This window comes from Delphinus delphis, chromosome 21, assembly GCF_949987515.2.
Source record: "Delphinus delphis chromosome 21, mDelDel1.2, whole genome shotgun sequence".
In the NCBI taxonomy this organism is placed as follows: Eukaryota; Metazoa; Chordata; class Mammalia; order Artiodactyla; family Delphinidae; genus Delphinus; species Delphinus delphis.
The window spans coordinates 18,329,408-18,355,808 of NC_082703.1; the positions used below are offsets into that span (position 1 = coordinate 18,329,408).

At 38.6% G+C, this 26,401-nt stretch overlaps 1 protein-coding gene across 2 annotated transcripts in view; it reads left to right on the forward strand.

Moving 5' to 3' along the window:
- SLC7A2 (solute carrier family 7 member 2) overlaps nt 1-25,280 on the forward strand; it is a 74,250-nt gene extending 48,970 nt beyond the window's left edge. For both annotated transcript variants that reach the window (XM_060001268.1, XM_060001269.1), the window contains exons 5-12: nt 279-412; nt 1,679-1,901; nt 4,162-4,298; nt 13,055-13,157; nt 15,663-15,868; nt 16,891-17,057; nt 17,783-17,891; nt 20,019-25,280. In XM_060001268.1, coding sequence (XP_059857251.1) covers nt 279-412; nt 1,679-1,901; nt 4,162-4,298; nt 13,055-13,157; nt 15,663-15,868; nt 16,891-17,057; nt 17,783-17,891; nt 20,019-20,215 — 1,276 coding nt within the window. In that variant the 3' untranslated portion in view covers nt 20,216-25,280. The remainder of the gene's footprint in view (nt 1-278; nt 413-1,678; nt 1,902-4,161; nt 4,299-13,054; nt 13,158-15,662; nt 15,869-16,890; nt 17,058-17,782; nt 17,892-20,018) is intronic.
- Nucleotides 25,281-26,401: the final 1,121 nt, after the last annotated feature.

Below are 26,401 nucleotides of genomic sequence, written 5' to 3' on the forward strand. Positions count from 1 at the left end.
GTGAGTTCCAGCCAGAGTGGATCTGAGTCTTCTGCTTATGCTAATGCTCAGCCTCTAGCTGAGTGCTGGTAACCGGAGAGGGGTGCCATTATTGAGAACACCACCCCATCCTCTAGGATAGGGTGAAAAAAATCAGAGTTTACCTTCAGTTTTGTACACATCAGCTTCCAAGGGCTGATGAACACAATAACCTTCCGAGGCTGTAGTTTGAGACAAATTGCTTGAAGAAGCAGTTTTCTAGGAAAATGACTTTCCAATGTGCTTCTTCTCTTCCTTAGGGAGCCACCTTCTGAAAATGGAACAAGTATCTATGGGGCTGGTGGCTTTATGCCTTATGGCTTTGCAGGAACTTTAGCTGGGGCTGCAACCTGCTTTTATGCCTTTGTGGGATTTGACTGCATTGCAACAACTGGTAAGAGCAAACTCTTAGCTCTATGTCGAAGGAAAAATTATTCTTTGAACCACATGAGTACCCATAGGTGACAACAGAGGTTCAAGGGAAGAGAGTGGAATTTGGGATAATAAGGGCTGGTTCCAGACCCAGAAGTAACACCTGCTGTATAAAAAGAAACTTAGTGAAACTCTCTGAGCTTTGGTTTCCATATTGGTAAAATCAGGAGAGCAATACCTACCTCTCAGATGTTATGAAGGGTACCTAAGATTATGAAAAATACTTTGCAAGTTGTCAACTACTTTGTAAGTGTTGGTCATAATTACTACCCTTAACCTTTGGTCTGAAAGTGCTTTGGTCTGAAAGTGCTATCACAGTGAGTAACAATGATGATCATGCTCTTAAATTGTTTCTTCTTTAACAGGACAAAATACGTTGTGGTAATTCTTTTCTCTTTATCCTGTACAACAAAGTAATCATGCTACAATTAGTCTCTAAATGCTTCCTCTGGGTTCACATTATTGCATGGCCTTATAATTGACCATATTTTGGGTGTTTCAACTGCCAAATTGTATTAGAAAGACTGAAAAAGTGCTGTTTTTTATTAAAACTAAAATTTAATATAAATCAATGCACTGAGTAGAAGTTTGTCTTCATATATATGGAAGCCTTCATAATTAAGGGCCTGAAGAATGCCATGATGTGTAATCTCTGTGGAGGAATCATTTTCCAAATGGATTAAGACTTCTGTTCTATCCCTAAACATTTAATAGTGCTGGGATAACATATTTTTTCTTTCTGGAAATGGGAAACTGACTTGCAGGATTTCTTGCTTTCTCTTCTTGCCTCTGGGCTTTGATCTTTTTTATTTTATTTTATTTTATTTTTTCTTTTTTTTTTTTTTCCCGGTTCGCGGGCCTCTCACTGTTGTGGCCTCTCCCGCTGCGGAGCAGAGGCTCCGGACGCTCAGGCTCAGCGGCCATGGCTCACGGGCCCAGCCGCTCCGCGGCATGTGGGATCCTCCCGGACCGGGGCACGAACCCGCGTCCCCTGCATCGGCAGGCGGACTCTCAACCACTGCGCCACCAGGGAAGCCCGGGCTTTGATCTTTATGTGACAGCACAGGACCCTCAAGAAGAGAAGAAACGTCACGTAGCATAGATGGAGCAAGCTGAGAAAACAGAAGGGACAGAGCTGAGTAGAATTACTATGAAGGAGAAGAAGAATTCATGTTTTACCTCTTCCTGTTTTATTAACTATGCAAATCTTTCGTTTATGTTTCCTTAGGTGAGGAAGTCCGGAATCCTCAGAAAGCTATTCCTATTGGAATTGTGACTTCTCTGCTCGTTTGCTTTATGGCCTATTTTGGGGTCTCAGCAGCTTTAACACTGATGATGCCATACTACCTCCTCGATGAGAAAAGCCCCCTTCCTGTAGCGTTTGAGTATGTTGGATGGGGTCCAGCCAAATATGTCGTTGCAGCAGGCTCCCTCTGTGCTTTGTCAACAAGGTACATTGCATTGCCTTTGGGGCAGGGCTGTCTGGGCTACTGCAAGGGTAGTCAGTGCCTAAAGAACTGCTTTTGTATGTTTTAAAAATAATCCTAATAGGAGGAACACATTATACAACTGTATTCTCTGAATAGTTCGCCCAAATTGCCATATCAAAATCTTAAGTGATAAAAATGTTTCCCCCGTCAGTTAAAACTCAGTTTTTCAAGATAATGATGATCCAAGCTTCTGTGGATATATATGGCATTAATACACACTTATTATATATTTCATACATACTCATATATATATATATATGTACTGTAAAACTTTACAATGCTTATACTAGTATGTTCCCCTGCTGGCTTTGGTGTTACTTGTAGTGCTACAGACAATTGAGACCTTATGTGCAGACTTGACATTTTCTGCTGTCCTTTAAAATAATATCAAGTCTGTAATGAGTGGAAGCTATATGCTGTGGCATTGTTAAGTATAATGTGCTTTTTATTATGAAGCACTGAGACTTTTTCCTGTCAGCACTGATCAGAGTGAATTTGGTGTAGAAATGGAAATTACTGTTCTCAAGTTAATGGTGGAAATTTGTATAAATCTATGCGAAAAGAATAGTTGAATCTCAAGTATTCAGATTTTCAGTAGCTGCTTATTTTATTTTATTTATTTTTTTTCAGTAGCTGCTTATTTTAATATTTTATGATTCGTTTCTCAAGTTTCCTGAGCTACTTATATTTTAATTTAACATGTGATCATAAGATATTTCATTTGAGTTTTATAGTGTGCTATACTTAGAGCATGCTTACGAAGAGGAAAATTAATCTCTGCTTGATTACTAATTTTTTGAAGTGAAAATAATTTTCTAAAAGTCTGAAATTGGAAAAAGAATTTTTTTTGTATAATTCATCAGCCTAGCTTTTTTTCCCCTCAAACTCTCTTTTATTTTGTATTCAAGATAATATTAAGCAGCAATTAGAAATTACCCCTGTCGGTTTCTTAGCCATCTGCCAGTGTTGAGGTTTATTCTAAATAGTTTCAGAAATCTGAACTGTGGTGATACCTTGCCACCATGGTCTTAGAAGAGAGATGGACAAAGATTTATTTGTGGCCAACTCAACCCAGCTTTATTAAAAGATAAAGAAGACGGATTTAAAAAATATATTTTACTTACTTTCTCTTTCAGTGGTTATTTTTTACAACTAATTCATGTATGGAATGATGCAGCCAGTAAACACACAAGTAATTCAAAACATCTAAAGCAAAAAATCATTTTCTTAAACTGCACTGTTACTAACGTTTAATTGCGGCTGTTTTTATGTACTAAATATACAGTGAGTTGATTTTTTGTGTGTCTTTTTCTGTCTTGATTATCTTATGATGCTAAGAATTATTAATTTGATCAAAGATCACACTATATGAGGAAAAATAATGGTAAAATAAATATGAAAAATGTGTAGTTATTGAATAAATGAAGTGACTATACTATAAAATCAAATTACTTAATCTTTTCTGTAATTACATATCAATTTATAAATTTTATTTTCTAAGTTAAAAATGTCTTAATGATATAATTGGGGTTTTTTTGGTCTTAATTCCTTAGTTTTAATCTAGTAGTAATCATGGGCCTGCACAAATTATTTGCAGTATTGTTTTTAGTCTGATAATTGTGCTGGGCAAATATCTGTAAGAGAATAATAAGTAGCACAATGGTTAATTGGTATCTATTTTTAAATGCCCAATCATAATACATTTTAAAAATAACAAGACTTCATAATCACAGCTGTGATGCTGAGTTTTATGCGATTACTTAATTTCAGTTCTGGGATGTAATCTTGCATGAATGTGTTTGCCATACTGCATGTGTTTGCTTTTTATTCAGTCTTCTTGGATCCATTTTCCCAATGCCTCGTGTAATCTATGCTATGGCGGAGGATGGGTTGCTTTTCAAATGTCTAGCTCAAATCAATTCCAAAACGAAGACACCAATAATTGCTACTTTATCATCGGGTGCGGTGGCAGGTGAGAGAGTTGACTTTTATTAAGTAAAGGGGGATCTTTTTTCATCGAGGATTCTGGAAAAAAAATTAGGTCGTTTTCTGTTTTTATGTATATAAAGATTAATAACTTCTTTGTGAATATTTCCGATTTTGAATTTCTTTTTTTGCTGTAGGTTCTGTACTTTAGTGTGTCCAGTCTTTACCAGTATATACTCATCTAGGATAATACTTGTAATAACTCACATGTGGATTATGAATTTTTCTGTTCTAGTCTTCTGGGTTCCATGTTTCCTTTGCCCCGAATTCTGTTTGCCATGGCCCGGGATGGTTTACTGTTTAGATTTCTTGCCAGAGTGAGTAAGAGGCAGTCACCAGTAGCTGCCACATTGACTGCAGGGGTCATCTCTGGTAAGCTTTACAAACATAGGATTCTTCAACATTGGACTTGAGCATTTTATGCGCATGCATGGACTTATAAAGAGGGTCTGCTTGCTGTGCATGTAAGTTAAGAACAAAATCACTGATAAATTAGGGTATAAACATTGGAATCACATCTGCAAATTGTGGTGGCGGTGCTCTACCGAAATTCATAACTGACCCTTTGGGATTTGGTCCTATTTCATTATCTTAACCTTTGGGGCTTCTAACAAATGCGCAAAGGTTTGTGATGGTTCTTCACTATATATCAGCTATCAAATGCTTTTCAGATCGATGAATGACCACATAAAATTATTTATTGACACACGAAATGTTAATTAAAGAATGATTACTTAATACTTGAATTGTTAATTAAAAATAATGATTCAATATTTTCTTTTTTGTCCAGGATTTAAGTTGACTATTGCTAAACGACCATAGGATTTTTGAAAAGCTAAAGTTTACCCATTCTTAATTAAATATAAGAAATGTCAAAGATAATTTATACTTGGTCATTGTTATCACTGCCCTCAGTATGGTGGCTAACCCCACTTCCTGGGCCATCATGGTTCTCTAAGAGTTACTAATACCTATACGGTCATAAACCCCATTAGGAATCTATTTTCCCTTTCAACAGTTTTGATATTAAGTCATGTTAAAAAAAAAACAACACAAACTCCATTTGCCTACCTTTTGGCATGTCATAATATCCACGTAAAATGTTTTTGGACAGATCCTTTTTTTTTTCTCACAGTTCTTTTTAAATTTTTTTAATATGTCTTTATTGGAGTATAATTACTTCACAATGCTGTGTTAGTTTCTGTTGTACAACAGAGTGAGTCAGCCATATGCATACATATATCCCCATATCCCCTCCCTCTTGAGCTTCCTTCGCACCCTCCCTATCCCACCCCTCTAGGTACTCGCAAAGCACCGAGCTGATCTCTCTGTGCTATGCCACTGCTTCCCACTAGCTATCAGTTTTACATTTGGTAGTGTATATATGTTGATGCTTCTCTCACTTCACCCCAGTTTCCCCCGCTCCCCGTGTCCTCAAGTCCATTCTCTATGTCTGTGTCTTTATTCCTGCCCTGCCACTAGGTTCATCAGCACCATTTTTTTTTAGATTCCATATACGTGCATTAGCATAAGGTATATGTTTTTCTCTTTCTGACTTACTTCACTCTGTATGACAGACTCTAGATCCATCCACCTCACTACAAATAACTCAATTTCATTTATTTTTATAGCTGAGTAATATTCCATTGTATATATGTGCCCCATCTTCTTTATCCATTCATCTGTTGATGGACATTTAGGTTGCTTCCATGTCCTGGTTATTGTAAATAGTGCTGCGATGAACATTGTGATACATGACTCTTTTTGAATTATGATTTTCTCAGGGTATGTGCCCAGTAGTGGGATTGCTGGGTCATATGGTAGTTCTATTTTTAGTTTTTTAAGGAACCTCCATACTGTTCTCCATAGTGATTTTATCAATTTACATTCCCACCAACAGTGCAGGAGGGTTCCCTTTTCACCACATCCTTTCCAGCATTTATAGTTTCTAGATTTTTTGATAATGGCCATTCTGACTGGTGTGAGGTGATACCTGATTGTAGTTTTGATATGTCTCTAATAATTAGCAATGTTGAGCATCTTTTCACATGCCTCTTGGCCATCTGTATGTCTTCTTTGATGAAATGTCTATTTAGGTCTTCTTCCCATTTTTTGATTGGGTTGGTTTTTTTTTGATATTGAACTCCATGAACTGTTTGTATATTTTGGAGATTAATCCTTTTTCTGTTGTTTCATTTGCAAATATTTTCTCCCATTCTGAGGGTTGTCCTTTTGTCTTGTTTATCGTTTCCTTTGCTGTGCAAAAGCTTTTAAGTTTCATTAGGTCCCATTTGTTTATTTTTGTTTTTATTTCCATTATTCTAGGAGGTGGGTCAAAAAAGATCTTGCTGTGGTTTATGTCAAAGAGTGTTTTTGCTATGTTTTCCTCTAAGAGTTTTATAGTGTCTGGTCTTACATTTAAGTCTTTAATCCATTTTGAGTTTATTTTTGTGTATGGTGTTAGGGAGCATTCTAATTTCATTCTTTTACATGTGGCTGTCCAGTTTTCCAAGCATCACTTATTGAAGAGGCTGCCTTCCCTCCATTGTATGATCTTGTCTCCTTTGTTGTAAATTAGGTGACCATATTTGCATGGGTTTACCTCTGGGCTTTCTATCCTGATCTATATTTCTGTTTTTGTGCCTGTACCATATTGTCTTGATTACTGTAGCTTTGTAGTATAGTTTTAAGTCAGGGAGCCTGATTCCTCCAACTCAGTTTTCTTTCCCAAGATTGCGTTAGCTATTTGGGGTCTTTTGTGTTTCCGTACAAATTGTAAAATTTTTTGTTCTAATTCTGCGAAGAATGCCATTGGTAGTTTGATAGGGATTGCATTGAATCTGTAGGTTGCTTTGGGTAGTATAGTCATTTTCACAATATTGATTCTTCCAATCCAAGAACATGTTATATCTCTCCATCTATTTGTATCATCTTTAATTTCTTTCATCAGTGTCTTATAGTTTTCTGCGTACATGTCTTTTGTCTCCCTAGGTAGGTTTATTCCTAGGTATTTTATTCTTTTTGTTGCAATGGTAAATGGGAGTGTTTCCTTAATTTCTCTTTCAGATTTTTCACCATTAGTGTATAGGAATGCAAGAGATTTCTGTGCATTAATTTTGTATCCTGCAACTTTACAAAATTCATTGATTAGCTCTAGTAGTTTTCTGGTGGCATCTTTAGGATTCTCTATGTATAGTATCATGTCACCTGCAAACAGTGACAGTTTTGCTGCTTCTTTTCCAATTTGTATTCCTTTTATTTCTTTTTCTTCTCTGATTGCTGTGGCTAGGACTTCCAAAACTGTGTTGACTAAGAGTGGCAAGAATGGACATCCTTGTCTTGTTCCTGATCTTAATGGAAATGTTTTCAGTTTTTCACCATTGAGTGTGATGTTTGCTGTGTGTTTGTCCTATATGGCCTTTATTATGTTGAGGTAGGTTCCCTCTATGCCCATTTTCTGGAGAGTTTTTTATCATAATGGGTGTTGAATTTTGTCAAAAGCTTTTTCTGCATCTATTGAAATGATCATATGGTTTTTGTTCCTTAATTTGTTAATGTGGTCTATCCCATTGATTGATTTGTGTTTATTGAAGAATCCTTGCATTTCTGGGATAAATCCCACTTGATCATGGTGTATGATCCTTTTAATATGTTGTTGGATTCTGTTTGCTAGTATTTTGTTCCAGATTTTTGCATCTATGTTCATCAGTGATATTGCTCTATAATTTTCTTTTTTTGTGATATCTTTTTCTGGTTTTGGTATCAGGGTTATGGTGGCTTCGTAGAAAGAATTTAGGAGTGTTCCTCCCTCTGCAATTTTTTGGAAGAGTTTGAGAAGGATCGGTGTTAGCTCTTCTCTAAATGTTTGATAGAATTCACCTGTGAAGCCATCTGGTCCTGGACTTTTGTTTGTTGGAAGATTTTTAATTACAGTTTCAATTTCATTACTTGTGATAGGTCTGTTTATAGTTTCTAATTCTTCCTGGTTCAGTACCTTTCCAAGAATTTGTCCATTGCTTCGTGACTGCCCATTTTATTGGCATATAGTTGTTTGTAGTAGTCTCTTATAGTCCTTTGTATTTCTGCGGTGTCAGTTGTGATTTCTCCTTTTCCATTTCTAATTTTATTGAATTGTGTCTTCTCCCTTTTTTTCTTGATAGCTCCACTAAGGGTTTATCAATTTTGTTTATCTTCTCAAAGAACCAACTTTCAGGTTTATTGATCTTTGTTATTGTTTCCTTCATTTCTAGTCCATTTATTTCTGCTCTGATCTTTATGATTTCTTTCCTTCTACTGACTTTGCGTTTTCTTTGTTCTTCTTTCTCTAGTTGCTTTAGGTGTAGGGTTAGATTGTTTATTTGAGATTTTCCTTGTTTCTTGAGGTGAGATTGAACTGCTATAAACTTCCTCTCAGAACTGCTTTTGCTGTGTTCCATAGGTTTTGAGTCATTGTGTTTCTGTTGTCATTTGTTTCTATGTATTTTTTTATTTCTTTGATTCCTTCAGTGCTCTCTTGGTTATTTAGTAGTGCACTGTTTAGCCTCCATGTATTTTACAGTTTTTTTCCTGTAATTGATTTCCAATCTCATAGTATTATGGTCAGAAAAGATACTTGATATGATTTCAGTTTTCTTAAATTTTCCAAGGCTTGATTTGTTACCCAAGATATGATCTATCCTGGAGAATATTCCATGTACACTTGAGAAGAAAATGTATTCTGCCACTTTTGGGTGGAATGTTCTATAAATACCAATTCAATCTATCCGCTCTGTTGTGTCATTTAAAGCTTGTGTTTCCTTAGTTATTTTCTGTTTGGATGATCTGTCCATTGGTGTAAGTGGGAGGTGTTAAAGTCCCCTACTATTATTGTGTTACTGTCGATTTCCTCTTTCATGGTTGTTAGCATTTGCTTTATGTATTGAGGTGGTCCTATGTTGGGTGCATAAACATTTATAATTGTTATATCTTCTTCTTGGATTGATCCCTTGATCATTGTGCAGTGTCCTTCCTTATCTCTTATAACAGTCTTTATTTTAAAGTCTATTTTATCTGCTATGAGTATTGCTACTCCAGCTTTCATTTGATTTCCATTTGCATGGAATATCTTTTTCCATCCCTTCACTTTCAGTCTATGTGTGTCCCTAGGTCTGAAATGGGTCTCTTGTAGACAGCATATATATGGGTCTTGTTTTTGTATCCATTCAGCCAGTCTGTGTCTTTTGGTTAGGGCATTTAATCCATTTACATTCAAGGTTATTACCGATATGTATGTTCCTATTACATTTTCTTAATTGTTTTGGGTTTGTTTTTGTGGGTCTTTTTCTTCTCTTGTTCTTCCCGCCTAGAGAAGTTTCTTTAGCATTTGTTGTAAAGCTGGTTTGGTGGTGCTGAATTCTCTTAGCTTTTGCTTGTCTGAAAAGCTTTTGATTTCTCCATTCAATCTGAATGATTGCTGGGTAGAGTAATCTTGGTTGTAGATTTTTCTGTTTCATCACTTTAAGTATATCCTGCCACTCCCTTCTGGCCTGCAGGGTTTCTGCTGAAAAATCAGCTGATAACCTTATGGGGATTCTTTTTATGTTATTTTTTGCTTTTCCCTTGCTGATTTTAATATTTTCTCTTTGAATTTAATTTTTGTCAGTTTGATTAATATGTGTCTTGGTGTGTTTCTCCTAGGGTTTATCCTGTATGGGACTCTCTGTGCTTCCTGGACTTGGGTGACTATTTCCATTCCTACGTTAGGGAAGTTTTCCACTATAATCTCTTCAAATACTTTCTCAGACCCTTTTTTTTCCTCTTCTTCTGGGACCCCTATAATTTGAACGTTCATGCATTTAGTGTTGTCCCAGAAGTCTCTGAGATTGTCTTCAATTCTTTTCATTCTTTTTTCTTTATTCTGCTCCTCAGCAGTTATTTCTACCATTCTGTCTTCAAGCTCACTTATTCATTCTTCTGCCTCAGTTATTCTCTTATTGATTCCTTCAGTGTATTTTTCATTTCAGTTATTGCATTGTTCATCGCTGTTTGTTCTTTAGTTCTTCTAGATCTTTGTTAAACCTTTCTTGTATTTTCTCAATCTGTGCCTCCATTCTATTTCCGAGATTCTGGATCATCTTTACTCTCATTACTCTGAATTCTTTTTCAAGTAGATTGCCTATTTCCTCTTCATTTATTTGGTCCTGTAGGTTTTTACCTTGCTCCTTCATCTGTGACATACTTTTTTGCTGTCTCATTTTTTTTTTTTTTTTTTGATAGGTGGGATTGTGTTCTTGTCTTACTGGTTGTTTGGCCTGAGGCTTCCAACACTGGTGTTTGTAGGCTGTTGGATAGAGCTGGGTCTTGGTGCTGAGATGAGGACCTCCGGGAGACCTCACTCTGATGAATATTCCCTGGGGTCTGAGGTTCTCTGTTAGTTCAGTGGTTCAGACTTGGAGCTCCCACCACAGGCGCTTCAGCCCAACCCCCGCTCATGAACCAAGATCCCACAAGCTGCATGGGGTGGCAATAAAAAGAAAAAGGAGAACAATAACAAAGAGTAAAAAATAAAATTAGACTAGGAAACTAACAGATATGTTAGAAAGAATATAAAAATAAAAATATAGGTGAAACAACTTTTGAAAGGTAAAACAGAACCACAATAGTAAAAAAGAGGAGAAAAAAAAAGGTGGAAAAGGCCTTGGCTGTGGGGGCGGGACTTAGGCAGGGGCCGGGTTTTGGCAGTGGGTGGGGCCTATGCTTAGGACCCACAGAGCTGGAAAAGGCCCTTGGGGGGGTGGGGCTTAGGCTCAACAGAAGAGGTCCTGGCTGTGCCTGTGGTCTCAGAGGGTGGGGGACCCAGCCTGAGAGCACAGCAGGCTTCTTGGTCTGAGTCGGAGGGGCAAACACCCTCCGCTCCTCTCCTGTTCCTCTGGTCCTGGAGGGCCCCTCCCGCCTGCCTCTCCTGTTCTCCCCCAACCTCCCTCCTAGCCCCCAGGAGCAACACGGCCTGGAGGGGCCCTCTGAGGGTGTAGGACCTGCCTGAGAGCCGGGCCAATTGGGCAGGGGAAATGCTTAGCGCATTCCCCCTTGATCCGAGTCCCTGAGGGTCCCTCCAGGTGTGGGAACCCCGCCCCCTTCCAGCCACCCCTCCAGGGCACTGGTCCTGTCCGGCCTCCACTTCTCTTCCCCCCTCAGTCCCCCTACGTCCTACCGGTTCACGTGGGGTTTCCACCCATCTCCTTGGGCGTCAAGGTCTCCCACCAGCATCCAGCAGGCACCCTAGTTGTCCAGATTCTTATTCCATGTGGAAATTTTCAAAGAGATTTCACAGATCAAGAGAATGGCCTAAAGCCCCTGTTATATGGAGGAAGAGAAAGACTTTGGCCAGCTTTATAGATAAAACAATAAACACTCTTGGTAGTAGAAATTCAAACCAAAAAATGATAATTTTGTTGAGGCTCTGAGTTTTGGGGAAATTAGAGAACACTAATGCTTAATTATGTATGAAATGGGATTCTTTCAGAGTCAGAAAGTATTTGCCTAAACAACTGCACTTTATAATGTTTTGTAATAAATTTGGCACTTTATTAGATGTATGTTGGGAGGTCAAATCACTTATTTTCTCAGTGCTTAGATTTCTGCCCCCATAAAATGAAGGTTGCACTAGATGATTTAAGGCCCACTTTATGATTAAACAGTGCATTATGATATTAAAGATAGTTCATAAATCTTGACAAAGAACAACATATTTTATTTACTCCATAAAAGCTTTTTTTTCCCAGTAAAATCTTGCCCATTAATTCTCTACTATGTATTCAGAATTTTTTTAAATGTACTCTTCTTCCTTCAGGAAGAATTTAATTTGCCAGCATAATAAGATATTGAAATTAATAATTAAAAGAAGATAATTGTAGCATTTTTAATGCTCTAAAATACTATATTTTGTTATTCTGTAGTCCCTCATCTTGCTTTGCTTGTTTTTAACTTAAATCAGAGAGCTTGTATGGATAATTAATCATTTTCTTCTGTTTTGGCTACCTTGTTTTGGTTATCTGTGGTTCTTACAAAACATATTAAAATTTTCATCTGATGTATAACTATACTAGCAATGGAGATTTTTCAAAGTAAGGCATGGGGTGTATTTAAAGAAACAGTGTGCTATGATAGAAGGGGCACGGGCATGTTGGTTTAGCTGGAACCCCGCTTCTACCTACTAGTTGTAACCTTGTTAAGTCAGCCTGTCTGTAAAAAAGAGGATAATAATCCTGTTAAGTTAAACCATGTGAAATTGCTGGGGTTTTGTTTAAAAACAGTCAAATGCTGCGCTATAAAGCTGAATCTAAATAATTTCCCCTGTCTCACAGGATTATTGAATTGAAGATAAATGGAGATCATAGAGATAGAAAGCTTGCTGAGGTGTCTGGAACACCCCATGAGTGGAATGTGGTGTTTTCTACTTATTATGATAGGGACAACTATTTGGTAAATTCAAGTTAATATCATCACTATTTTGATGTTTCAATGGAGAAAAAACGTTGCTAAGTGCAAGTTGACTATTCAACTGTATAAAATTATACTTTGCCTCTTAACATTATTGGGGCCTGGGGATGGGTCACAGATCGCTCAAATTTAGTCAGATTGTGTGGTTTTAATCAGAGTAGAATTTAGCTACTATCAGAAACATACTTTAATTGGACATTATTTTATTCTGTAGAAGATATAACTCAGAATGCAGATGGGAATTTAAATGATTATATAACATCTATAATGAAAGCTCTTCTGTTCAAATTCTTTTATGTTTTTTTAAAAAGGAGCCGGCCAGTACTTCCTAGCAGTGTTTTCCTTCTGAAACATCAAAGGAGAGTATTCTGTCATATAATATTTTCACTCTTTGTCAGGCCAATATTTTTTAAGTAATCAAAGTAGATGTGTTTTGTTAGATAGACAGCCGAGGGTTTTTGAAGTTCTATTAGCAGTTTGTATGACCTCAAGAACATCTCATTAACTGAGAAATACGCTTTCTACACTTTGACTTACCATTGGCACTAAAACAAAAAAGTGCCCATCACTTATCCCTGACTTGAAAGTTATCAACTGTGTGGAGTTTTCTCACAGGCTGTTTTCTTCCCTGTTCTCTCTTTTCCCAATAGCTGTGATGGCATTTCTGTTTGACCTGAAGGCCCTCGTGGACATGATGTCCATCGGCACCCTTCTGGCCTACTCTCTGGTCGCAGCCTGTGTTCTCATCCTCAGGTGAGTTGTCCTCATTGCCAGGTGGTTCTGAAGAGTGTGTGTCATGTGGGGCCCGGGGAAAATTAGGGCTCACTGACCTTGCTTTCAAGGAGCCAGCTGTCTCACAGAGGTGAGAGGCCGTAGACATACAAACGTGAGTACAAAGCATAATTAGCATACTTGGTCCGTAAGCAAAGAATCAACTAAAATTGAGAATGACCAAAGGTAGGCCTAATCTGTGTGAACAACAAGTTCTCATAATGTATAAAAACACTTAAGAATACTATATTTTTAATCCCAGTGATCCAGCTGCTAAGCTTTTATGCTAAAGATTTAATCAAAGAGGCACACACAGATATATGCAATAGTGAAAAAATCGAACTAAGCTGAATATCAATAGTAGAATAGTTAATAAAATAGATAATCGACAAGGTCCTACTGTGTAGCACAGGGAACTATATTCAATATCCTAAAATAACCATAATGGAAAAGAATATGAAAAAGAGAATATATATATATATATATATATATATATACACACACACACAGACACTTTGCTGTATACCAGAAACTAACACAACATTGTAAATCAACTACACTTCAATAAAAAAAAGAATAGTTAAATAAAGAAGGGTACATTTATCATTTGACTCTTCTAACAGCAAATAAAATGATATTTAATTATATGGAGAAATATATTATCTGGAGAAATATATCAGTTTCTGGATGCAAAGCTATATGTAGCATCTGAATTTATATATAATTAAATATATTTAATTATATGGAGAAATATATCAGTTTCTGGATGCAAAGCTATATGTAGCATCTGAATTTATTTATAACATACATTTACACGAAGAAATGATTTTTGCATATATATACACATATTTGCATTTATACCTGGCTGAAATTGTACCAAAATGCTAGCAGTGATTCATACTGAGTTGTGGTGTAATGGGTGGCTTCAGTTTTCTTCTGCGTACCCCTTTTTGTGTATTTTTTTCTCAGTGAGCATATTTCTTCTTTGGATGGGGGACAAATGTTACTTTTAAGTTTAACCAAAGGCTGCTCAGAGGGAAAAGACCACACTGGGGAGACTGGGCAGATACTAGGAATTGAAGCAGGCTGATATCTTGATGCCAGCTAAAGGGGAAGGGGATCAGTGATAGAGGAGAATGGGTGGGAGGTGGCTGTATGAGATGAGGGAGATGAGGCCAGAGAGACAGGTTGCAGTGAGGCCTTTGAAGGCCAAACCGAAGGCTGTATGTTACTCTGTAGCTGATATTTAACCAGAGTTTCTGTGCTGTTTTTGTGAACTGCATCTCCTTTGGACATAGATATTTCCAGAATAATTATCCTGTTGTCACACTTGCCTCATTTTAAAATGTAACTCTCAACGAGATATCATCTCACACCAGTCAGAATGGCCATCATCAAAAAATCTAGAAACAATAAATGCTGGAAAGGATGTGGTGAAAAGGGAACACTCTTGCACTGCTGGTGGGAATGTGAATTGGTTCAGCCACTATGGAGAACAGTATGGAAGTTCCTTAAAAAACTACACATAGAACTACCATATGACCCAGCAATCCCACTACTGGGCATATACCCTGAGAAAACCAAAATTCAAAAAGAGTCATGTACCAAAATGTTCATTGCAGCTCTATTTACAATAGCCAGCAGATGGAAACAACCTAAGTGCCCATCATCGGATGAATGGATAAAGAAGAGTGGCACATATATACAATGTAATATTACTCAGCCATAAAAAGAAATTAAATTGAGTTATTTGTAGTGAGGTGGATGGACCTAGAGTCTGTCATACAGAGTGAAGTAAGTCAGAAAGAGAAAGACAAATACCGTATACTAACACTTCTATATGGGATTTAAGAAAAAAAAGTGTCATGAAGAACCTAGGGGTAAGACAGGAATAAAGACACAGACCTACTGGAGAACAGACTTGAGGATATGGGGAGGCGGAAGCGTGAGCTGTGACAAAGCGAGAGAGAGGCATGGACATATATACACTAACAAACGTAAGGTAGATAGCTAGTGGGAAGCAGCTGCATAGCACAGGGAGATCAGCTAGGTGCTTTGTGACTGCCTGGAGGGGTGGGATAGGGAGGGTGGGAGGGAGGGAGACACAAGAGGGAAGAGATATGGGAACATATGTATATGTATAACTGATTCACTTTGTTATAAAGCAGAAACTAACACACCATTGTAAAGCAATTATACCCCAATAAAGATGTTTAAAAAAATAAAATAAAATGTAACTCTCTTCGGCATCTAATGTACATAACTTTCTAATCAAGTGGCTATCAGAGGAAATTCAGAGTTGCTGCAGATATTCTACTGAGCAGGTGTGTGGCTTGCGTCAGTACATTCTGGGGCTGCAGCCACAAGACGTGTGGATTTACTGCACCAGCTGTGAATGGAAATGTCTCTCTTAGAGTTTCAGATGCTCGTTTCATTTGGACCAAGTGTCCGTTGAGAATAAAGACACATGCCTTTATTTGGGAATAGGTACCAGCCTGGCTTATCTTACGAGCAGCCCAAATATTGTCCTGAGAAAGAAGCTCTGGGATCGTGTGCCAACACTGCCTCCAAAAGCGAGTCCCAGGTCACTGGGCCGCCAGGACAGGGCTTCAGCCTGCGAACCCTCTTCAGCCCCTCGCTTCTGCCCACAAAACAGTCGGCTTCTCTCGTGAGCTTTCTGGTAGGATTCCTTGGTAAGTCCCCTTCAACTGTGTACATTATAAAGACCCAGCAGGTATATGTAGGTAGAGCAGGTATGATGTGAAAGAGGATGAAAGAATATGTTAGCACTACCCTCAGTCCTGAGATTTGAACCTAACTGGTCACTGGTCATTGAGCTCATCTCTATATTAGCAGGATAAATTGCTTATATCTTGGTAATTGAAGAAGAAAGGAAGAAATTCCCTAAGGCGAGAGTGGCAGAAGTACAAAATGGGTCCATTTTGTCAGCTGCGAGGGTGCTTCCTGTGTGAAGCAAAGTACACCTGGCAGTAACTGAACGGAGACCCAAGGAGACTGCGAGGCAATATAGCAGATCCTGTTTGCTCACCCACAGTTACGTAATCATGCATATTTTCAGAAGCACTTATTGAGCATCATTAGTGTGGCCAGAACTCTGCTGGGTACTTGGGATATCAAGAGGGATGGTCCTTGCTCTCACTGGGTTTTGCAGAACAGGACTGTTGGCGGCAAGCTAAGAGCAGTACAGGTTTCTCTGAGAGCACATAAGAGGGAACCCCTAATGCAGACTTGATGGTCAGAGAAGGGTGGGTGGGCAGTGATGTCGCTCTCTGAAATAGGGAGAAAAGGTGCAGATCATATATTATTTGTTTACATAAACAGTCAGTGTTTACAACAGCTGAACATGAACAGACCTGCTTTTCCCATTTGAAAAAAGGGAAGTAGCCACCCCGGACAACATCCCATCAATCCACGTGATCTCATCTGAGACTGTAGCCCATGAGCCAAAAGGCAAGATGGTAGTGCCCAGAGGGGAGGCTGGCTTCTAAGGGGAGACAGTCATGAGTAAGCGAGCTGTGTTTCTTAAATCAGAGAAATTAACCATTTCTTCCCAGAATAAAAATGAAGAATTTTAGTATTTGGCAGAGCAGATCTAGAAAGAACTTGATGTCTTATCAAAATAGACTCTTTGAACATAGGGGTCTGAGTGAAGGGCGTGTGCTGATTTTGTTTCCCGAACATGTCACCTCTGCAGCATTTCTCATTTTGGGCCTGAGTATTTTGACCACGCACGGAGTCCACACGATTGCCAGGCTGGAAGCGTGGAGCCTCGCTCTTCTTGTACTGTTGCTTGTTCTCTGCGTTGCCATCGTGCTCATCATTTGGAGGCAGCCTCAGAATCAGCAAAAAGTAGCCTTTATGGTACGTGTCGTGAGGATTGCCTAAATATTATGCACATTTTCTCTTGTACATTAGTTTTTGTGAATTGTTTCTTTAAAAAAAAAAAGCACTTCTGATGACGTTAACCAATGAACAAGAGTGTCACAATTCTTTGAGATGCTCCTTTTTGTCTAAAATATTCTTTTCAAAAACTTGAATGTGCCCCTATCACATTATTCTATATAATAGTAAACAAATTTCTTGTCCGATATTCTGAAGTATCAGAGGAATAACTAGAATATTTTATTTTGGAAATTCAGTACCCTCCCAGGAAGATTATTTCCACCAAAAGCCCTTCCACTGCAAGTGAAATTATCTTGTCCCATTTGAACTAAGAGTAGGATCCCCCTGAGATACCATGAGTAGCCAGTTCCAGAGGCATGCCCTGTTGATATCTGAACTAAACCGGTACACCCTAAAGTAAACTAAACCTTGAAGCCAATCGCATCTTGGTGATGATGCAGGTGGTAGCGGGCTGGATAAATCCTCTGTTGCTTTGGGCTGCAGTAAACAATGTGAAATATGGTGCTCCTTTTAGTATTCTCAAGATGAGTGGCCTTTATTCAGGTTGTCCTTTTTGTGAGAATATAAACTTACTGACGCAGTGTGAAAGTATGTATGTCAAATTAGTTGCCACCATGTCGAAATAATTTGGGGAATGTGCTTTCAAAATTTGAGTATATTTAAGAAGATATTTCCCCCCTTAGGTTCCATTCTTACCATTTTTGCCAGCCTTCAGCATCCTGGTGAACATTTACTTGATGGTCCAGTTGAGTGCAGACACCTGGATCAGATTTAGCATTTGGATGGCGCTTGGTAGGTCTTTTGATGTTTTTGCTTTCTGAACGTGGGCTCTCTTTTTCCAATGTCATGCACTGTGATTAGAGAAATGCATCCACTCCCCCTTCCTAGAAATAAAGACTTTTTTTTCAGTTTCTTCCTTTCCCAATTTTTAGAACATCTGAGTGCTTACTTTTCCAGATACTTTTGGAAAATTCAGTTCTCCCAGTAGCCCTGTAAAACTCTATAGGTCCTATTTTTTCTAACTTCTTGAGTGAGAAAAATGAAGCCCCTAAAAGTCAAGGGATCTAAATTGCAAATGGCAGCCCTAGAGTCTGATTCCAAAGCCAGTTCCTTCCAGAGTACCAGTGGATTTCTGGCAACATTTTGAATGTGCTTATATCAAGAAATTTCTTTTCTGATATCAGAATGCCTTGGGGTGGAATTTGGCATTAAACAACATAAGTGAGCTTATTTATATCTATTCTGCACTGTTCTCCATCATGACTTCTTCAGTTTCCTATGTGAAAATTGACTTAGAAATGAAGAGTTTAACTTTGTTGTAACTAAAGCACTGAGCACCAACTGTCTTTAAAAATATGAACTGAAGTGGCTGAAAGGTGAAGCAGTGAGAAATGAGAGCTAAGTCTGCGTTGGTTTTGGTGGCCTGAGGAGTTTGAGAGTTGATGCTTTTTGACAGTCCTCCCATTGGCTTAATAAGAATGAATCTCTTATTATGAACGAATGAATCTCTTTTGTGGCTGTAAATTAACTTACTTTCAGTCTCAAGCCACCAACCCACTTGAGTTGATAGGAGATTTAACCTAGTCAGTTTTGCCCATCCCCACCCATCCCCACACTAGAGTTTTGCCCATATTTGGGGGATCTGACACTGTGTCAAGGAATTGGGGTGCATCAAAGGCTATCCCTCCACGCAGGTTACTCTGGAGTATTCTCTCTGTCACTGTGGCCGCTTCTGATAGGTGGCTCTGTTGCATCAGGGCCAGGATCCTGACGGGAATCACTTGCCCGTCGGCTCTGCCCTCCATAATGTACCACAAAGCCATTCCTTTGTGATCGCGCCACCTCCCCAGGTGCTGCCAGGAAGCTGAGCCCAAAGCCCCGGGGAACAGGACCATAGAACTCTCTCCCCTACTCTGAGCCCAGAAGAATCTCTTTGTAATCTGGTGGAGAGCTTCTCTACCCGTCCTGCCTTTCCAAAAGCCACTGCTTCTTTCTTCAAGTTGTAGCTCACTGAGGTTTAATCATGTACTTGACCTTGGTGAAGAGCATGAACTACAGAGCCAGGCTCTCCACGTTTCAATCCACCCCTGCCATGTATTAGCTGTGTCACCTAGGCCATGTTATACCCCTGCTTCTGTGCCTCAGTTTCTTTGTAAAATGGTGATAACAGTACCTTTATTTGAGGACAAGGAGGGTTGGATCTTCAAACCTCGAAGGACACGAGAGGAAATAGAATCACTCCTAATAACTGGACTTAGCGAAATACTCATTGGTAGCCTGCTTCCCATGATTTTACATGGGAAAATTATAATGCATTTCACATCAACCCAAAACGCTCAACCAATTTTTTAAAATATAGCTACAATACAGCAAAATGCCTACATATCTTGCGAGAATACTTCAAACGTTTCCCTCTGATCCCCAGTCAGCATGGCTGATAATAAACAGTCGGCTTAGTACACAGTTTTTCATCCTCTCCTGGTGACAGTAACGTGTGTAAGGCACACCCGTGTTTCCTGTTCACACAGGGCATGCTTTCCAAAATATCCGACTGTGTCTTTGTTAACCCGCCACTTGTTTTGGGGGATGTATATGAGATTTTTCCCCACAGATCCTTTTGTTTAGTGTAGTGTTGAGTGTTGAGAAAGTAAAAAAAAATTTTTTTCTACATAAACATCTGAAAAATATTTATTGAAAAAACCACGCATATAAAGATTGCAGGTTAAAAGGAAGAAGCACATTCTATTGGGAAGATGTTTGTCAGGGACCTTTTATGGGATATCCTGTACTTGCATTCTGTCCTTCTGAAACAGCACAGAAAGAGAAGGCAAAAGGCACTATTAAGTTCTGTATTAAATTTTCCATATACAAACAGCCATTTTCTGACACACCTAAGACACTGATTTTTTTCTCTAAAAGGTTTCCTGATTTACTTCGCTTATGGCATTAGACACAGCCTGGAGGGTAATTCGAGGGATGACGATGACGATGAAGATATTTATTCAGACAACATTAATGCAGCAACAGAAGAAAAATCTGCCATTCAAGCAAATGACCATCACCAAAGAAACCTGAGTTTACCTTTCATATTCCATGAAAAGACAAGTGAATGCTAGTACCTGCACGAGCAGAACTGGTCCACAGTCTTCACGTACATATCCTACATGGAGTGAACCATGACGGACGTCATCGTCATGCTAGGTTGTCATCGGTTTGCTGCAGACACAGTTCACCCTAATTTATACTTACTCACCTGGACAGCACCTCCTCAGATGGTGAATTATGCATCCAGGGAAAACACCCTGAGCTCGCTCCTCGGTGATGAATGTCCCCCAAATAGTGGGATTGTGGGAGTGTGTGTGTGTATGTTTGTATATGTTGGGGAATATCAATGTTAAAAGTTGTTGGTGTTTTACTATTATTGTATTGCATTTTTCCAGTGTTGTCATTAATCGGTAGCATATACTGCACATACTGAAATGGAGATAATCACGGAATAGAAAAATATTTTGTATGTGCTGGGTGTGGTTGGGGAAATAGCTGTTGCTTTTCCTTGTTAGGCTTTATTAATGTCAAGTTAGAACATGCTAAAAATGCATTTACCCATCACAGTGTCTGTCATTGGTCTGGAGTAAGAGGAGGGGATAGGAAATGAGCCTTTTCTACAACTTACAAATGCCAGCAGTGGGTTTAGTACAGATTTTTCTTCCGTGAGGTGTGACAGTTTGCTAAAACCTTCGCCAATAGGAGTGTTCGTGTCTGCCGGGCTGCGCAGGGCAGGAGTGGCCCTCTGTGTCATCAGATGTCAGGCACCCCTTTGAACTGCTGTCTTCTTTGAGAACAGTGGTCCTTAAATGTGAGGCCTTCACCTTCTGTGAATGATATATTCCCCCCTGCCCTGTCCCAGTCCAGTCAGAGGCTTGGGAGAGGTAGTGTGATCCACTTGGGACCCTTTGTGCTAGAGAGTGAGCGTGGTCCCCATGGGCAGGAAGCTCATGTAAGTGGCAGAGATAAGGATATGTTTGAAGATCAGAGTAGACTTGTGCTTGGACAAGTAGACCCCAAGCACCCCTGTTTTAAAAGTCAGTTAAAATAAGCCAGTAGAATCTCCCAGATCACACAATTGGTGGAATGATTCATACTTTTTTCCATTACTTAATAAACAATCACAGTTCAACTTTTTTTTCTAACTCAGTAGCAAATTCTCTTTCTACTATATGCAAAAAAGAAGGAAAAAATGAAGGGATACAAGGAACGAAAATTCCCCTATTCTGATTTTAAAGTGCCTATTCGGTTATTTAAGGGCATTTGACCCAATTTTAGGGGTTCAGATCTAATTTGCCTCTGATGTTTCTTTTGGAAACAGGGATGTTTTTCTTCCCCCATCCCATAAATCGTTTAGCACTTTTTATTTCATTTATTTTTAAATGACCACACTAAACCAATTGATACAAGCTCTAGTATTCTACAAAAACCCATCAGTGGTCGGGGAATAGAATATTTTGGTAAAATACATGATCGTTTAAAACGTCAAGCTGAAAAATTAACCAAATTGAATTAAAGCCATAGAAACACAATAACCTTTGTATGAGTAAATAGTTTGTTTTTAAATGTAAGATTCTATAATTACTGTATTTTACTTTATAGGGTTCTCTAATAGTGGACTACTTATCTGCAGTGTGTTTTGCTTCTCATTAATTATTTTTCTTACAAATAATTATATGGTTCACTAGATGAGACTGAGTCTAAACACTTACATATGTATGGGTTCTATTTCCAGGAAGAACATTATCAAGCCCAGGTGACCCGCTTACTCCAAAGGCAAGGAAAACATTTATTTTCTGACAGCTTTTCCAAGAGATGTCACTTTATTTTTTTCATTAAAAAGCAAGTTATGATTGTTGAGGAGTTTATTGTGATTAAATATCCAATAAACAGGTAGAAGGCCTGGGTTTCTGGCTGCTAGTGTTGTAGCATCTCTGACATAGGACTCAGTACTAACATTCCACAATTTCCAGGGTGCACACGGTAAAATCTGAAGCCCAGAATTCTTTTAAGCTGCATGTTTTACTGGAGAGGAAGAGTTGGCTATGCAAGGGGTAGAGTATTTCTGTAAGCACTGTGGGCCTAATCATAAGTCCTTGCTGTTATTTGCCATATCCTGAGAAGCCTTTTTTTCTGAAATCATCCTAGAACAGGCCCTTCACACAGGGAACATGAAGAATTTCATATGTGAATATTAAAACTTTTACTGTAACAATATCAAGAAATTTGTTCAGAACATGACAGGCAGCTAAAACTATTATGCCCACTGTGTTCAATTAGGAGCAGAATTTAGTTAAAAATTATTTTTCTACCTTGAAACACTTTACAAATACAAATATCTATGAAAAGATGCTTTGTCAGTGACTATGCTTTTTTTCTGTGAAAACTCAAATGTATGTTCGTATGTATGTGAGTGTGTACAGATACACGTATATATATGTGTGTGTATATTTCAAACGTCAGTGTAGAAGTCAGCTGGGTTTAGGATGGGGTTTGGAAATAATACTGTTGTCTAGATTTTAAAAACCCAACTGATGGAGGAAAAATAATGTTTTATATTGATAGGTATGCTTATGCAAAATTTTTAGGTTTTAAACTATTTTGAAATATATAGCGATTTTATATGTGTAATATTTTCTATAGATAGATTCTTTAAGAAAGATATATTTATAATGTTTCTAATATGAAATCACTGAAGTCTGGTACATTATACCGGGAGCGTTATAATCTGAAATGGAGTTGGGGGCGGGGGCATTGGGGGATTTCTGTTTATTGCTTCTGCTGCACCTTTTCTGACATTTCTGTCTTGGTTTGTGCTTATTAGGAAAAGCCAGTACTACCAGGTCTTTTATCACCTCTCTGTCCCTGCATTTGAATTTATAACCTTTTGAACAAAATTTTGTTTTTACTTTCCTAGGATTGCCAAAATGTTCTGTACAGGTTTTACTAGTAATCAGTCACACTTATATAAAGTCCTTTTCAGAAATTAAAAAATACATATACGTTCTCTTAATTGTGACTGAGTAAAAACAGCTTGAATTACCTTTCTTTTTTGCCCTAGGAAATATGCTCTCTGAATATTCTCAGTGAAAGACTTTAATAATAGCACCTTTATTTTATACTCTTAAAAAAGAAAGATGATTTGTGAATAACATACAAAGGCCATGCCTACCCTACATTTAACTAGGTAGCTATGCAAATCCAAGTTTCAAAAGTATTTATGAGAAAACTTAGAACTTCTGATGTATGCTGAAACAGAGTACTGCTTAATCACATTTTCCCCAGAGATGACTATCAAGAAAAGACCAAAACATCATTTGAGGTATTATATACATTAATGAAAAACTAATGATGATATCTATAAAACTTTACTGTCATCAACCACACTTGGTAGAAAATATGTTTCAGAACTGCCTTCCTTTAAAAGACAAGGGCCTGTCTTCTTCAAATTTTTCTGAATAAAAGATTTTTAAACTTCTTTTATTTTAAATATTAGCCAAAATATCTTCTAAGTCCTGGGTATTTACAGGTAGACGTTAAAATCTTTTGAATTAGAATTTGTATTTACCAAACTATTTTCGAAACATATTTGAATGCAGGGAGAATAAGGAAGAGTAATCGCCCGCCAATGCTGGTAGTGCCAGAGGGAGCAGTTTAGTCTTAGCTTTTTTTTCCTCTTAGATCAGCACATTCTGAGATTATAAACCACATGATAAAATTGTGCCAAGATTCCAACTCTGACTTACCTGTGATGTTGCTTCTGATGTTCTCTGTCTGGGCTTCTCCTGATGTGCTTCAAGCGACAGTACAATTCAAACTAAAAACACAATGTCCACAGAATTTTAAAGGATTGGGTTTAGAGTGTGCATCATGGACTATTAATATTCACATGATTAGTGTGAATTTCTTGGGGGGTTGTGATTAACTGGGTTTTTTGGTTTGTTTTTGGTTTTTGACTAGTGCCAAAATAGTGCCTTCTCTGTATATTTTCTACCTACGTTTTCTAACTTGTCCTAAAATATCAAGGGAAGAAGTACCAAAGTTCATGTAGGAACTAATGCCATCACAGGTCATTTTTCAGACACGTAGATGTGAAAATGAGGTTGCTTGACTTTGTTGTTTAGCTGAGGTTTTTTTTTATCTCCTTGTATATCATATTTAAACATTTTTTAATGGCTTTCTGGTTTCTGAATTTTGAGAGGCCTGATCTGTTACTGTTGTGGTTGTTGGTTTAGTGGTTGGTTTTCATAACATTCATTATTGTTCGTATGTACACAGTTTAGTCATGTTCATTTCAAATGCATTTTGTTATGGCTCAACCCAATGGCAACCCTGTTTGCTGGGAGCACTGTCTTCGCTTTTATTCATCACGGCTGAAGCCACTGCCATAATCTCTGGCCTTAAAGAGCCTTCACTGACCACTGACAGCAGCTCCATGGGGTTCATAACCAAGACCCTGGGTCAGGCAGACTGCAAAGTATGAGCGTCTATAGCTACCCCGTTGGTGGGGGCTTGTGATGACAGGGTAGGATAGGAAGTGAAAGACTTCACATGAAACTAAGGTAGTCTGGGGTCCTTAATTTCAGCCCCAAATAGCCCATGAGTACAAGGTAAATGATAAGGACCAAGGAACCTCTATGACTCATGGAAAGGATGGCTGCTTCCCGGAACTGGCACCACTGCAGTTTCTGCACCAGCACTAAGAGCCTTGGGCAGGAAAGTGCGTGGGCCTCGGCTCAGTTGGTCAAGAACCTTGTGTTGCCAACAGGACAGGTTTCTCTGGCCCGTGCCTGGTTAACAGGCTCTTCATCTTTGGTGCCCAATTGTTTCATTGCTTTATTTTGTTATCATTGTACTTAATAGAAGCTGTTGATAGGGCCTAAAGCCCTGCAGAAATTCTATGTCTGTAAAAACCAACAGATACATTGGTCTTGGGCGAATATAGAGATTTTTTTGTGTAGTAGGTAACTTTAAATTTAAATGTCTTTAATGATAATCAGTGTTCCTTATTACTTATAAAGTTGGATTATTTTTTAGAATTTGTAATGAATACAAACTGCTGCTGCTTTACCACTGTAAAATATGCTTTCTAACATGACCATGTATTTTTAAAATAAATTTTAATACGACTTATAATAGTGTGGTATGCATATGTATCTCACCTACCAAAAGCATACATTTCACACTTACCTAATTTAAACTGCCTTTTTATTTAGGAAGCTTTACAGCTCAGAAATATATCAATAGTACAATCTAAATGGAAACAAATCTACTGTTGAGGATATTCACCTGGCAGCCTACCGTATGAATACCGTCCTATAAAATAAAAGAGATGTCTCCACATATACTCAATCCTCATGGCACATTCCAAATAATATCAGTTGCGCCTGAAGCATGCCACCCCAGGACCACACACCTGAGATCCTACCACTTCAACTGCCATTTATTTAATGGACCAATCTCTTTGACATTGCTTTTGTCTGCAAGAAGCCCCTTGAGGGGCTTCCCTGGTGGCTCAGTGGTTGAGAGTCCGCCTGCCGATGCAGGGGACACGGGTTCGTGCCCCGGTCCGGGAGGAGCCCACATGCCGCAGAGCGGCTGGGCCCGTGAGCCATGGCCGCTGAGCCTGCGCGTCCGGAGCCTGTGCTCCGCAACGGGAGAGGCCGCAACAGTGAGAGGCCCGCGTACCGCAAAAAAAAAAAAAAAAAAAAAGAAGGCCATTGATATTCTTCCGACCAAATCATAGCTTTTAGTAATTGGCGATCAGTTACATATAACTAACAGAAATTTTGTACGGTATAGTGAATAAATATTTACCAACTTCAGCCCTCTTTACCCTTTGATGGGGAGGGAGGAGTCAAAGAGTTTTCTAACGTGGCTCTAAGTTACTTAAAATTGCACATCTCCTAAATTAGCTTGTTTAATTTTGAAATGTCATTGTGTACACACTTAATTGCTATTGGCTTTTATAAATTGGAGGGAACACCATGGTGAATTGAATAAGCTTTAGTATCAATTTAGCCTGCATTGAAAACCAAGCTAACACGGCAAAGTAGTTCCCAAATAGAAGCCTAAAACCTAATTTAGCTACTTGTTGGCTTGATTAGTACTGTTAACTAGGTTTTGAGGCCCCGCCTCTGTGCTGGCACCATGGGATCAGGCTGCAAAGAGTGAGCAACTATAGCTGCCTCTGTTGAGTGGGGTCTTGGGATGACAAGACCCCAGTTGTCGGGCTGTGGGTCCAGCCAGGAACTTCT